Below are 13,657 nucleotides of genomic sequence, written 5' to 3'. Positions count from 1 at the left end.
TGGACACAGGGCTGTGGGGGTATGATTATACTAAAGGAAACATTTGCCTTGGGTACCATTGAACCTCTAGTAGTAACCAAATGCATTATGATTACTGTGAATTGTGTGAGCATGGTTCCCTTGATGCTTTGTTTTTCCTAACGGTAATCACATATTTCCAGCTGGGTAATTGTCAATTTCACCAGGCCAGAATCATGCCGCAGTGGTTTGAAGAGTATCACAGAGAATGCACATTCATGACTTGCCCATCAAATCCAACTGATGTGCATCTGTGGAACACATGCCAATCTGAACCCACAAACCAACAGCCAGTAATTCAAGGGATTTGCATGAGCTAAATTCTAGCACATCTAGTGCCATATACCTGCAGAAACCTACCAAGAAATTGTCAAATCTCTGCTATCCAGAAATGCTGCTGTAGTGTGTTGCAGATATGGAACAACACACTACAAAACAGATGGTTTGATGAGTTTGCTTGTAGTAACACTGTTAACGTTCACGTCGCACTGCACTTAGCGTAGACCGGGACTGTGTCCTAGGCATGCCCGATCTTGACTCACTGGGCACAGCCCGTGCTGCCGGAGTTGTTGTTGTTGTTGTTGTTGTTGTTGTCATGCCGGCAGAGGTCGCGCCCGAATTCTCGCGTGCCCTCTGGTGGATGGGACTCTTCTTGCGGCAACTACCGTCCGTGACGCGCCGTGCCAATGTGCGCCTCCCGCGATCCTTCTGGTGGCTACAACACTCCTCCTCCTTCGGGGGGTGAAGCCACTGTGATCCACTGCATTGGAAGGTGGAGCGACGGGCAGGAGCGATGACCTCCACATCCATTGGATGGCCGGAGTCGAGGGGATCTGCCAACCCTCGAGCTGGAACCTTCGAATACGGCTGGAAGTGACCCACACGAAGAGGCCCCTGTCGTCCCACAACCGGAGCCTGGGACAGAACGGGCGACAAGCTGTTGAACTCCGGATCCTGTTCCACCCCGGGAGGGGCAAGACCCAGGGGCGGGGACGAAGGGGAAGGGATGACCACAGGTGAACCAACCTCCTGAGAAACCGGGCCCGCGAGGGGGGCCGGCTCTCGCTGGGGCATCTCGAACGATGGCGATGCCGGTGCTGGAGCTACTGGAGGCTGCCAAGGCTGAGACCCATCGCAGTGCGGCAGAGGCACAGCGGGGAGAGGAGGCAACGTCCCCTGCGAAACCAACACAGGTGCCGGCAATGGGGAAGCCGGTGTCCGAGAGGGCGGAGGGTGGGTGCCCGAACGTGGACGTAGCTGATTTTGGTGACGACGTACCACCCGGTCCCCCGCCTGCAAGGTATAGAGCCGGCGGCCATTTCGGCACAGGACCACGGCTGGTAGCCAACGTGGATTGCGACCAAACCCACGGGCCCAGACCGACATACCCACTGGAAAACCAGGTACTCCGTTTTGTGAAGACTGGCGAGGACCAGGCCGGAGGAGGTGCAGCAGAGTCCTAGGTTGACGCCCATGGAGGAGCTCTGCGGGGCTGCGGTCTCCCATTGGTGCGGTCCGGTATGCCGTCAAGAAAAACATCAATGCTTCCTCCGCAGGAAATTCGTGCACATACTTTTCCATCTGCATCTTAAATGTGCGCACCATGTGCTCGGCTTCCCCATTCGATTGTGGATGGAAGGGGGGAGAGCAAACGTGCCGAATACCGAAGTGCCTACAAAAATCCTGGAAGATCTGCGAAATAAACTGCGGTCCATTGTCCGAGACCGGGGTGATTGGCAGACCTTCCACAGAAAAGATTTTTGCTAGTGCCTGGATTGCAACTTCAGAAGTGGTTGAGGAGCAGCGAACCACATATGGGAATCGGGAATAAGCATCAATGACAATGAGCCAAAAACCGTTGAGAAACGGGCCCGCAAAATCGATGTGAACACGTTCCCATGCTTGGGTTGCCGGTGGCCATGAAGAGAATGCCGCCCTGGGAGATGCTTGTTGGCTCGCACACTGGGAACAGGCGGCCACCAAGTGCTCAATTTCTCTGTCAATACCGGGCCAGTACACATGTCTGCGAGCCAAGGTCTTAGTACGGGAAACACCCCAGTGCCCCGCATGTAATAACGTGAGGACCTCCCGTCGTAAACTTGCAGGAACAACCACACGAGGAGCTGTATCATCGGTAGCCAGAAGGAGAACGCCTTCCAAGACCGAGAGGCAGTCCCGTAGAAGAAAATAATTACGAAGAGGATCCGAGGCCCGGCCCGGAGGGCGGGATGACCACCCCTGCTGAATAAGGCGAACTACTTGCCGGAGAACCGGGTCAGCCGCCGTTTCCCTGGCGACTCGAGAACTAGTGATCGGGAAGCCATCAACCGCTTGGCGGGACGCCACATCCAAATGAAAACACATAATCTCCTCTCGATCGAACGTAGGATCCGGGCCCACCGGAAGACGGGAGAGAGCGTCGGCATTGGCATGCTGTCCTGTAGGGCGAAAATGAATGTCATAATGGTACTTAGAGAGGAACAAGGCCCAGCGCTGTAGTCTGTGGGCCGCCCTGTCCGGAATCTGAGAGGTGGGGCCAAATAACGATATTAACGGCTTATGGTCAGTGATTAACTGAAACTTCGTGCCATACAAGAAAGGGTGAAACTTGGTAACAGCGTAGACAATGGCCAAAGCCTCTTTTTCCACCTGGGAGTAATGGGCCTGCGCGGGACTAAGCGTTTTAGACGTAAACGCCAGTGGTTGCTCGGAACCATCTGCGTTGCGATGGGCCAGGACCGCCCCCACCCCATACTGCGAAGCGTCTGTAGCCAGGACCAATGGCTTACGGGGATCAAAAGTAGCCAAACAAGGGGCGGACGTGAGGAGGCCCTTCAACGAGGTGAACGCTCGCTCGCATGCAGGCGACCAATCAAAAGGAACACCCTTGCGCAGAAGGCAGTACAGGTGGTGGGCTATAGTGGAAGCCCTGGGAATGAACTGGTGGTAATAGGCTATCTTGCCTAAAAAAGCTTGTAACTCTTTCAGCAAAGCGGGCCAAGGAAGGTTGACGATACCTTGGACCTAACTTCCTAGTGGCTGGATACCATGCCGAGAGATGGTGTAGCCCACATACTCAATGGATGATTGAAAGAAGGTTGACTTATGCAGGTTGCAACGCAAGCCCACAGACCTGAATTTGAGAAGGAGGGTGCGAAGGTTGTGCAAGTGTTCCTTCGTGCTGCGGCCTGTGACAATTATGTCATCCAGGTAACTAATACAATGAGGAATTGTCGACGTGACATGCTCAAGATAACGCTGGAATATCGCCGGGGCACTGGATATTCCAAAGGCCAACCGCTGGTATTGGTAAAGGCCAAACGGGGTGTTGACGACTGCCAACCGTTTGGAGTCCTCATCAAGTGGTTGTGGTTGTTGTTGTTGTGGTCTTCAGTCCTGAGACTGGTTTGATGCAGCTCTCCATGCTACTCTATCCTGTGCAAGCTTTTTCATCTCCCAGTACCTACTGCAACCTACATCCTTCTGAATCTGCTTAGTGTATTCATCTCTCGGTCTCCCTCTACGAGTTTTACCCTCCACGCTGCCCTCCAATACTAAATTGGTGATCCCTTGATGCCTCAGAACATGTCCTACCAACCGATCCCTTCTTCTGGTCAAGTTGTGCCACAAATTCTCTCCTCCCCAATCCTATTCAATACCTTCTCATTAGTTATGTGATCTACCCATCTAATCTTCAGCATTCTTCTGTAGCACCACATTTCGAAAGCTTCTATTCTCTTCTTGTCCAAACTATTTATCGTCCATGTTTCACTTCCATACATGGCTACACTCCATACGAATACTTTCAGAAATGACTTCCTGACACTTAAATCAATACTGGATGTTAACAAATTTCTCTTCTTCAGAAACGCTTTCCTTGCCATTGCCAGCCTACATTTTATATCCTGTCTACTTCGACCATCATCAGTTATTTTGCTCCCCAAATAGCAATACTCCTTTACTACTTTAAGTGTCTCATTTCCTAATCTAATCCCCTCAGCATCACCCGATTTAATTAGACTACATTCCATTATCCTCGTTTTGCTTTTGTTGATGTTCATCTTATATCCTCCTTTCAAGACACTGTCCATCCCATTCAACTGCTCCTCCAAGTCCTTTGCTGTCTCTGACAGAATTACAGTGTCATCGGCGAACCTCAAAGTTTTTATTTCTTCTCCATGAATTTTAATACCTACCCCGAATTTTTCTTTTGTTTCCTTTACTGCTTGCTCAATATGCAGATTGAACAACATCGGGGAGAGGCTACAACCCTGTCTTACTCCCTTCCCAACCACTGCTTCCCTTTCATGTCCCTCGACTCTTATAACTGCCATCTGGTTTCTGTACAAATTGTAAATAGACTTTCGCTCCCTGTATTTTACCCCTGCCACCTTTAGAATTTGAAAGAGAGTATTCCAGTCAACATTGTCAAAAGCTTTCTCTAAGTCTACAAATGCTAGAAACGTAGGTTTGCCTTTCCTTAATCTTTCTTCTAAGATAAGTCGTAAGGTCAGTATTGCCTCACGTGTTCCAGTGTTTCTACGGAATCCAAACTGATCTTCCCCGAGGTTGGCTTCTACTAGTTTTTCTATTCGTCTGTAAAGAATTCGTGTTAGTATTTTGCAGCTGTGACTTATTAAGCTGATAGTTCGGTAATTTTCACATCTGTCAACACCTGCTTTCTTTGGGATTGGAATTATTATATTCTTCTTGAAGTCTGAGGGTATTTCGCCTGTTTCATACATCCTGCTCACCAGATGGTAGAGTTTTGTCATGACTGGCTCTCCCACGGCCGTCAGTAGTTCCAATGGAATATTGTCTACTCCGGGGGCCTTGTTTCGACTCAGGTCTTTCAGTGCCCTGTCAAACTCTTCGCGCAGTATCGTATCTCCCATTTCATCTTCATCTACATCCTCTTCCATTTCCATAATATTGTCCTCAAGTACATCGCCCTTGTATAGACCCTCTATATACTCCTTCCACCTTTCTGCTTTCCCTTCTTTGCTTAGAACTGGGTTTCCATCTGAGCTCTTGATATTCATACAAGTGGTTCTCTTTCCTCCACAGGTCTCTTTAATTTTCCTGTAGGCGGTATCTATCTTACCCCTAGTGAGATAGGCCTCTACGTCCTTACATTTGTCCTCTAGCCATCCCTGCTTAGCCATTTTGCACTTCCTGTCGATCTCATTTTTGAGACGTTTGTATTCCTTTTTGCCTGTTTCACTTACTGCATTTTTATATTTTCTCCTTTCATCAATTAAATTCAATATTTCTTCTGTTACCCAAGGATTTCTACTAGCCCTCGTCTTTTTACCTACTTGATCCTCTGCTGCCTTCACTACTTCATCCCTCAAAGCTACCCATTCTTCTTCTACTGTATTTATTTCCCCCATTCCTGTCAATTGCTCCCTTATGCTCTCCCTGAATCTCTGTACAACCTCTGGTTCTTTTAGTTTATCCAGGTCCCATCTCCTTAAATTCCCACCTTTTTGCAGTTTCTTCAGTTTTAATCTACAGGTCATAACCAATAGATTGTGGTCAGAGTCCACATCTGCCCCTGGAAATGTCTTTCAATTTAAAACCTGGTTCCTAAATCTCTGTCTTACCATTATATAATCTATCTGATACCTTTTAGTATCTCCAGGGTTCTTCCATGTATACAACCTTCTTTCATGATTCTTAAACCAAGTGTTAGTTATGATTATGTTGTGCTCTGTGCAAAATTCTACCAGGCGGCTTCCTCTTTCATTTCTGTCCCCCAATCCATATTCACCTACTATGTTTCCCTCTCTTCCTTTTCCTACACTCGAATTCCAGTCACCCATGACTATTAAATTTTCGTCTCCCTTCACAATCTGAATAATTTCTTTTATTTCATCATACATTTCTTCAATTTCTTCGTCATCTGCAGAGCTAGTTGGCATATAAACTTGTACTACTGTAGTAGGTGTGGGCTTCTGTCTATCTTGGCCACAATAATGCGTTCACTATGCTGTTTGTAGTAGCTTACCCGCATTCCTATTTTCCTATTCATTATTAAACCTACTCCTGCATTACCCCTATTTGATTTTGTGTTTATAACCCTGCCACCGAACTTCACTAATTCCCACTATATCTAACTTCAACCTATCCATTTCCCTTTTTAAATTTTCTAACCTACCTGCCCGATTAAGGGATCTGACATTCCACGCTCCGATCCGTAGAACGCCAGTTTTCTTTCTCCTGATAACGACATCCTCTTGAGTAGTCCCCGCCCGGAGATCCGAATGGGGGACTATTTTACCTCCGGAATATTTTACCCAAGAGGACGCAATCATCATGTAATCATACAGTAAAGCTGCATGCCCTCGGGAAAAATTACGGCTGTAGTTTCCCCTTGCTTTCAGCCGTTCGCAGTACCAGCACAGAAAGGCCGTTTTGGTTATTGTTACAAGGCCAGATCAGTCTATCATCCAGACTGTCGCCCTTGCAACTACTGAAAAGGCTGCTGCCCCTCTTCAGGAACCACACGTTTGTCTGGCCTCTCAACAGATACCCCTCCGTTGTGGTTGCACCTACGGTACGGCTATCTGTATCGCTGAGGCACGCAAGCCTCCCCACCAACGGCAAGGTCCATGGTTCATAGGGGGCATCAAGTGGTATCTGATGATAAGCCTCCGACAGATCGATTTTCGAAAAATATTGGCCTCCCGCCACGGAGGAGAACAATTCATCAGCACGAGGCAAAGGATAGGTGTCCACCACCAATCGGGAATTAATGGTGGCCTTGAAATCGCCACAAAGACGTAATTTTTCCCGAGGGCTTCCTTACAATAACGACGGGCGAAGCCCACTCACTGGAAGAAATGGGAAGAACGACCCCTAGGGCTGTCAGCCGGTCTAGCTCTTTCTTTACCTGAGGGCGGAGAGCCAAGGGGATCTGCCTCGCGCGTAGAAAACGCAGGCGAGCCGACGCCTTCAACGTTAAGTGAGCTTCAAAATCGGAAACACGCCCTAGGCCCTCCTCAAAAATATCTGGAAAGTCGGAGATCAAAGATTCCAATGATCGATAGGGAACGTCTTCGGAGACCAACTGTATGGTGTCAGCGATAGAAAAACCGAAAGCTTGAAAGGCATCCAGGCCAAAAAGGTTAGCTGAGCTCGCACACTGACAACAATAAAAGTAATAGGCCGAGTGACTGATTTGTAAGTCACGTCGGCAGTGAATTGACCCAGTAGGGGAATGAACTGTTTACCATAACCGCGTAGAAGCCGGTAAACTGGCGCCAACAGGGGCAATCCAAGGTCGGAATAAGTTTGTGCATTCAACAACGAAACTGCCGCGCCCGTATCGACTTGCAGTTTTAACCGGCGCGACTGAACCGACACCTCGATAAAGAGTTTGCGTGCCGATGCGTCGGGAGCCTGGCCCGATGAAACTTCCTGAATGTCAAAGTCTATGTCCTCTGTACCTGCTTCCTTCGATTCTTTTGAGGCTGAGCGGCCAACTTTAGCAATGTGACCTTTTCTATTACATTTGCGACAAACGGCCCAACACTGGGGGCACTCTGACCGATCATGATGTATATAGCACGACGCACAGGACGTTAACAGGGGCCGGCGGCCGGAATTCTGTTTACGCGCCATGCGGGAGCGGCCGTAACGGCCGGATTGTACCGCTCGCACATCGTCCACCCCCGACACAGTGGACGCGGCCGCGCCGCCCTGAACCTCCGCGACGTTGCACCACGCTTCCAGCTGTTGACCTGCTGCGTGAGAGACTTCATACGATTGAGCAATGGACAGGACTTCCTCGAGGGAAGGGTTATCTAACTGCAGGGCCCGTTGCCGGACCTCCCTATCAGGGACTGAACGAACAATGACGTCGCGTACCATAACGTGGGCGTACGACTCTCGCGACTGCTCCGTGACAAAATGACACTTGCGACTAAGACCGTGCAGGGTAGCGGCCCACCCCCGGTAAGACTGATGGGGCTGTTTCTTGCATTGATAGAACTCGACCCTAGCCGCCACAACATGCGTGCGGCGGCGATAATATGAAGACAGCAATGAACACAATGCGTCAAAAGACAAGGATGAGGGTTCCTGCAATGGCGCTAGCTGCCGCAAAACTTGATACAGCGAGGGAGATATCCAAGACAAGAAGAGAGCACGACATACCTCCACATCGGAAACATGAAACGCCTGGAAATGCTGCCGAAGGCGATGTTCATATGCGTCCCAATCCTCTGCTGTCTCGTCATACGGGGGAAAGGGAGGAGGGAATGGCGCCGGAGCAGACGGTGTGGAGAGCAACGCCGGAAGCACTTGTTTCATGGTGGCCATGAGTTCCGTCTGCTGCGCAACCAAAACTCGCACCAAATCCTCCATGCCGTGGAGAAGCTGCGAAACTGGAACAATGACGCAACACGCGAAAGAACGACCCTACTCGTCGCCAATTGTGTAGTAACACTGTTCACGTTCACATCGCACTGCACTTAGCGTAGACCGGGACTGTGTCCTAGGCATGCCCGATCTTGACTCACTGGGCACAGCCCATGCTGCCAGAGTTGTTGTTGTTGTTGTTGTTGTTGTTGTTGTTGTTGTTGTCATGCCGGCAGAGGTCGCGTCCGAATTCTCGCGTGCCCTCTGGTGGATGGGACTCTTCTTGCGGCAACTACCGTCCGTGACGCGCCGTGCCAATGTGCGCCTCCCGCGATCTTTCTGGTGGCTACTGCATTGCTCAACAGCGTATGATATAAAATATCTGATCAGAAAATTAGCTTTATTAAATTACTCTTTGAATAAGAGATGAGTCACTGAAAAGTATGAAGATCGTCATAATGAAATATTGAGAGCTATGTTGTATATACATAATGAGAGGTTTTTTTTTTCTTTTGTCAGTATCTGGAAGACCCATTTATAGCCTCAGGGTCCACTGACCATATTAAGGAGGATTCAGTACTAAATTTAGGAGCAGAAGAAATTGAGACTTTTGTAAGTATTCACATTTTACAGATTGATTGCATATGAAATAAAAATGTCATTTGGTAACTGTGGAATACAAAGAATGCATTACAGTGAAATTAGCATCGTTTATACCCCTTAGAAGTTTTGTAGTATTGTATTATTCCACTTCAGTTATTGTCAGTCATTTGCTGACTGTTATGAGTAGAATTTCAACAGAGCTGTAACAATATATGTAATCATATTTTCACTGTCGCAGGTTGAAATCAGTTACAGTAAGATCATGATAATTCAGCACTCTATAATCCAGCGGACCCAATAGTCCAACATGCGGCAGGTATTTTGCCATGGCATGACACCTTTTCAGCAACAATTGTTTGCCTAACTGTGTGATTATAGTCTTGCCAAGATAAGCCAGTTGCATTACTGGCTTTGTCAGTATCAGTGATTCTTCATTCACTAAACCTAAGTTTACAGTACTTATGTTTGCATCAGCGCTGTGGTATTTTAATTAGTTAATGAAGTCATTGTGCTGTGTTAATATTCAGCTACTTGTATGACTGTCACTTAGACTACATCACAGTAAAATGTTTGTATGTACAGTGAAAAATTTCCAAATAGAGCAAAAGTGCACCTAAAGCCGCAAACCACAAACGTGATGTTGACAAGCCACAAAAAACTGGTATCATAAGCAGACTGGAAAAAAGTGAGAACCAAAACAGTATTATGAATGAACTATGGTCTAAAATGATTGAAGAAAAAGAGATGGAAAGTAATTTAAATGATGAGTAGTTTAACAGCTGATCGCTCTGAAATTGTACAAATGGTAAATTCTGTGTCTACCAATGAAGTGAGTGCTTTTTCAGGTGAAATTAAAATGGATTGACATAGGTAGAAATTCAGTTACCGAAGGAGAGTGGATGATGTGATATTATAAAAGTGTTTTGAAGTCACAGAAGGCACCAGAAGTTGACAGTGATTATGGCAAAATGTCTGCAACTAACATCTCTGGGATTGACACTATGGAAGCCTTAGACACTTTAGTGAGATTCACTAATTGAAGACAATAATATGGTGCCTCTGAAGTTGTGAATCTGAACATCAAGCAAAATAATTGTTGTCAAAAAAGGGCTCAATCCAAGAAACAATTTGGAATTTTTGTAATGTTCAGGGTGCTCGGAAGATAATTTCAGCTAAACCATCAGTGGTAGACACCAGTCTGGCATATTCCATACCTGTGAGGCTGTCAGATATCTGTACTGTGTCTAAGACAGTGATTACAACTAAACTGCACCACATTATTGACTATAATCTTTATTAATTAGCTTCTTCTTGATATCCTCAAATCAGTGGTCCTTATTGTATTTTGTAACTAGCATACTAAACTTTATTTATGCACAGTATATCGAACTTCTCTAAAACTTTGAGCCTTAAACTGTTGTGTTAGAGCAATGTAGTATTTGACTTTTAATTCAATTTTATATGTATTGGAAAGTAGTTATTTTTCTGATAAAGGTTGAGGCCAAAAGCTTAAATGTAAATCTCTCTTAATTTTGCCTGTTGGCAACTTAACATGTTATCTTTATGTTAGTAGCAATCTATCTTTCTCTAGAGTTTTGATATTCCTATCAGAAGTTTCACATTGTTTGAAGAAGACTATGCATTTCAGTATCTTCGATTAATGTGTTGTAAGCAAATTCATTGGGCTCTTACCTTGTCAGTGAGTCTCTGTATTTGTGAGTTTGTGGTAAAAGATTTCCACAGAGGGAAAATTATTAAATGTGCTAATACGTACACAGACTAGTCACAGTGAACTGGGGAAATAGTGATTGTCATATAAATTTTGAATTACATAGTTTAGCCTCATGTCATACACATGGTATCATTAACAGGTTTAAGCTATAATCAGATGAACTGTGCAAAACAGAAATACAGAGGCAGTAAACTACTATAGTGTGTTTGAGAGAAGTTGCAACTTTTGGAAATTTGTAGAAGAAAGAGTGCAGGGAAGCATAGTTTCCAAGGGGTAGCAACAACACAATGCCTATCTTAGGTTATGACCTATAGTCAGCTGCCAAGCAAACATTCTTTGGTCGTAAAGAAATACAATACTAAACGAAGCAGTTACATCAATGTATTTTTCGTATGTACTCACATTTACAGTGTAAGTTAAGTGATGCCAAGGGAAGAATCATCGCTGTCTCCCTCAGAACTGGAACTGGCACTGGAGCTGACTGAACTGACTCTCTGTTCCATCTGGTCCTTCATAAATCCATGTCTCTTCAATTACCTTCTTTGAATGGCTGACAGCTCAGTATCATTCCTGTGGGGTAAAGTTTGCAGTGGCTCTTTTTTTCTGCATTTCAGCCTCAATGAGCCCAAACTTCTTGGTGTCTCCTGCCACAGTACCTCTCACCTGGGCCCATATATGCTTAGCTGGATTCAAATGAGCATGATATGGAAGAAGCCTTGTTTGCATTATGCTCTTTAGTGTTAACTGGTTTGTTGACTTTGTATTGTGGAGGTTTTGGCTTCTACAGTGCAAGATCCATTAACTATGGTTTATTCATGCCAAGTTCAACTTTATCTCATAGAATGTTTCTTTGTACATAGAGTAAAATATTCAATTTTCGCCTCCTTGTTGTTAGAGCGTGATCCACCACAGCAGAATGGTATGGCACATTGTCCATTATTATTATCAAATTCAGATGAACATTTCACAGCAGAACATCTGAAAATGTACAACACTATACTGCATCGCGTATTATATTAACATACAATGTGTATTATCAAATATGTTATTATGATGCAGTAAATGTTACCCTCTGGGAGGATTTAAGTAAAACTGACCATGAGTTACCTAATGGGTTTGTCTTATCGAACCTGAATTCAGTGCTACAGAAGAAACCAGAAAGCTAAAGATTGAAATTTGGAAAATTTTTTTAGAAACAAAGTTTGCTTAAATGAAATAAAAATGGTCACCAGCCTAATTAGGCATACTAATGTTGAACATTACTTTTATATAATCTGTATAGAGTTGTGATAAAGGAAAGCTACTATTACTTCTTACCCAATGAAGTGCAATGAACTCTACTATAATCAGACAAGTGGTACAGTGATGCTAGCAGTTATAAATAGTATATGCAAGTTCTCATGGAAACAGTTAACAGCTTATTTCTTCTCAATAGTAATTACTTCATTATATATGAATTATGTGATCACCAAAAGTTATGAAAGTCAAAATTAAACCAGAAATGGACATGGACTTAGTCCTATTTCAACATTTACTTTCCTCATAGTAAAAATATAATTAAGTCACTTGCAATAGGATTTTTCACTCATTAAGAAGTAATATTGTTTCTACTTTTATGGATAAGGGCAATTACAGTAACTTTATCTTCAATAAACAAAATTGTTGGTGGGGGCTCTCAAACTGTTGCCCCCTCCTGGGGGCTAGCCACTCTTTGGCAGGTTCATACTTGGCTACCACGGAGCCCCAGCCTTTGGCAGCCGTTTTTACCTTCTGTGCTACATGTCTATCCTCTTGCTATTCTTTTTCCTCTCCCTTGGGGAACATGTCTGGGGTATTATGGGGAATGTTTTGCATTCTGTTGCTGACCTGCAAACAGTCTCAACTTTCTTTGTGGCTCCTTTTTCCTTTCTTTGTTTCCTTTCACCTCCCATTCCTCTGCTTCGGTGTTTGAGGATTCTCTCTTTTCTTCTTCTTCTTCCCTGTGCGCTCCTGAAGGCAAGACCACATGTCTAACATGTAAAAGGTGACTGGGTAACACGTAATTCCCAGCCCCGGGTTGACAGGTAGGGTTCACACGTACCCCCTGATACAAGCCAGGCCCAGGGAGGGGTGACTTACTGAGCTGTAACCTTCTCAGATTGCCCGTTGGTCCCTCTGTCATATGTTCGGGAGGTGTGACCTGAGGTGTGAACAATCACCTAAGGCGGGTGCGCCCCCTTGTGTAGGAGCCCCCCAGTAGGAGCGTGCCATTGGAGATGCTGCATTCATGGGGGATTTCCTCGTGATGAGTCACTCATCCTCTTCATCGACTCGTCCTCTTCATCGACGTCAACGAAACGAAAACGTTGTTAGGGTTCTGATTTGAAGACCCTTCGCACTGCACAGTGGTTCCTTGTTGTATCACATACTGAAGATGGTCAGTCCTCCACCACAGTTAATCTGTTTATTATTTAGGAAGGTGTTGATGCCATTGCTGGCCCTTTGTAATCCTGCTCTCATTTACGGAATGGCACTTTGCTTTTGGAGACGGCTTCTGATGCTCAAGCACAACAACTTCTTGCTGCCTTACTTCACCACGGCTACCCTGTTCATGTCACGGCACATAGAACTTTGATTTCCTCCTGTGGTGTAGTTTACACCGGGCTTCTTGGCGGTCTGACCAAGGCTGAAATACAATCTTACCTCTCTGATCAGGGCGTCATTGTCATTCATCATGTCATGAAAAAGGTCGATTCTTCTTTGGAGCCCACCCGCACTCTTTTCCTCACCTATTATAGGGTGGTGCTGCCATCCAGCTGCCAGCCAGCTGAAATCATCACAGTCCAGCCATACATTCTGAATCCGATGCGCTGTTATCAGTGTCATTGGTTCAATCACACTAGAACATCTTTTCGACACCCAGCCATATGTGTAACCTGTGGCAGGGATGCACACAAGACC

At 45.6% G+C, this 13,657-nt stretch overlaps 1 protein-coding gene across 4 annotated transcripts in view; it reads left to right on the top strand.

Moving 5' to 3' along the window:
• LOC124770950 overlaps window positions 1–13,657 on the top strand; it is a 96,811-nt gene that overhangs the window by 12,387 nt on the left and 70,767 nt on the right. For 3 of the 4 annotated variants that reach the window (XM_047249248.1, XM_047249250.1, XM_047249249.1), the window contains exon 5: window positions 8,902–8,994. The exons of the other annotated variant lie outside the window; for it this stretch is intronic. In XM_047249248.1, the coding sequence (XP_047105204.1) occupies window positions 8,902–8,994 (93 nt within the window). The remainder of the gene's footprint in view (window positions 1–8,901; window positions 8,995–13,657) is intronic. 4 annotated transcript variants of the gene reach the window in all.

This window comes from Schistocerca piceifrons, unplaced genomic scaffold, assembly GCF_021461385.2.
Source record: "Schistocerca piceifrons isolate TAMUIC-IGC-003096 unplaced genomic scaffold, iqSchPice1.1 HiC_scaffold_846, whole genome shotgun sequence".
NCBI lineage: Eukaryota > Metazoa > Arthropoda > Insecta > Orthoptera > Acrididae > Schistocerca > Schistocerca piceifrons.
The sequence above is the reverse complement of the archived record's forward strand: the minus strand, read 5'-3'. Positions and strand labels throughout refer to the sequence as shown.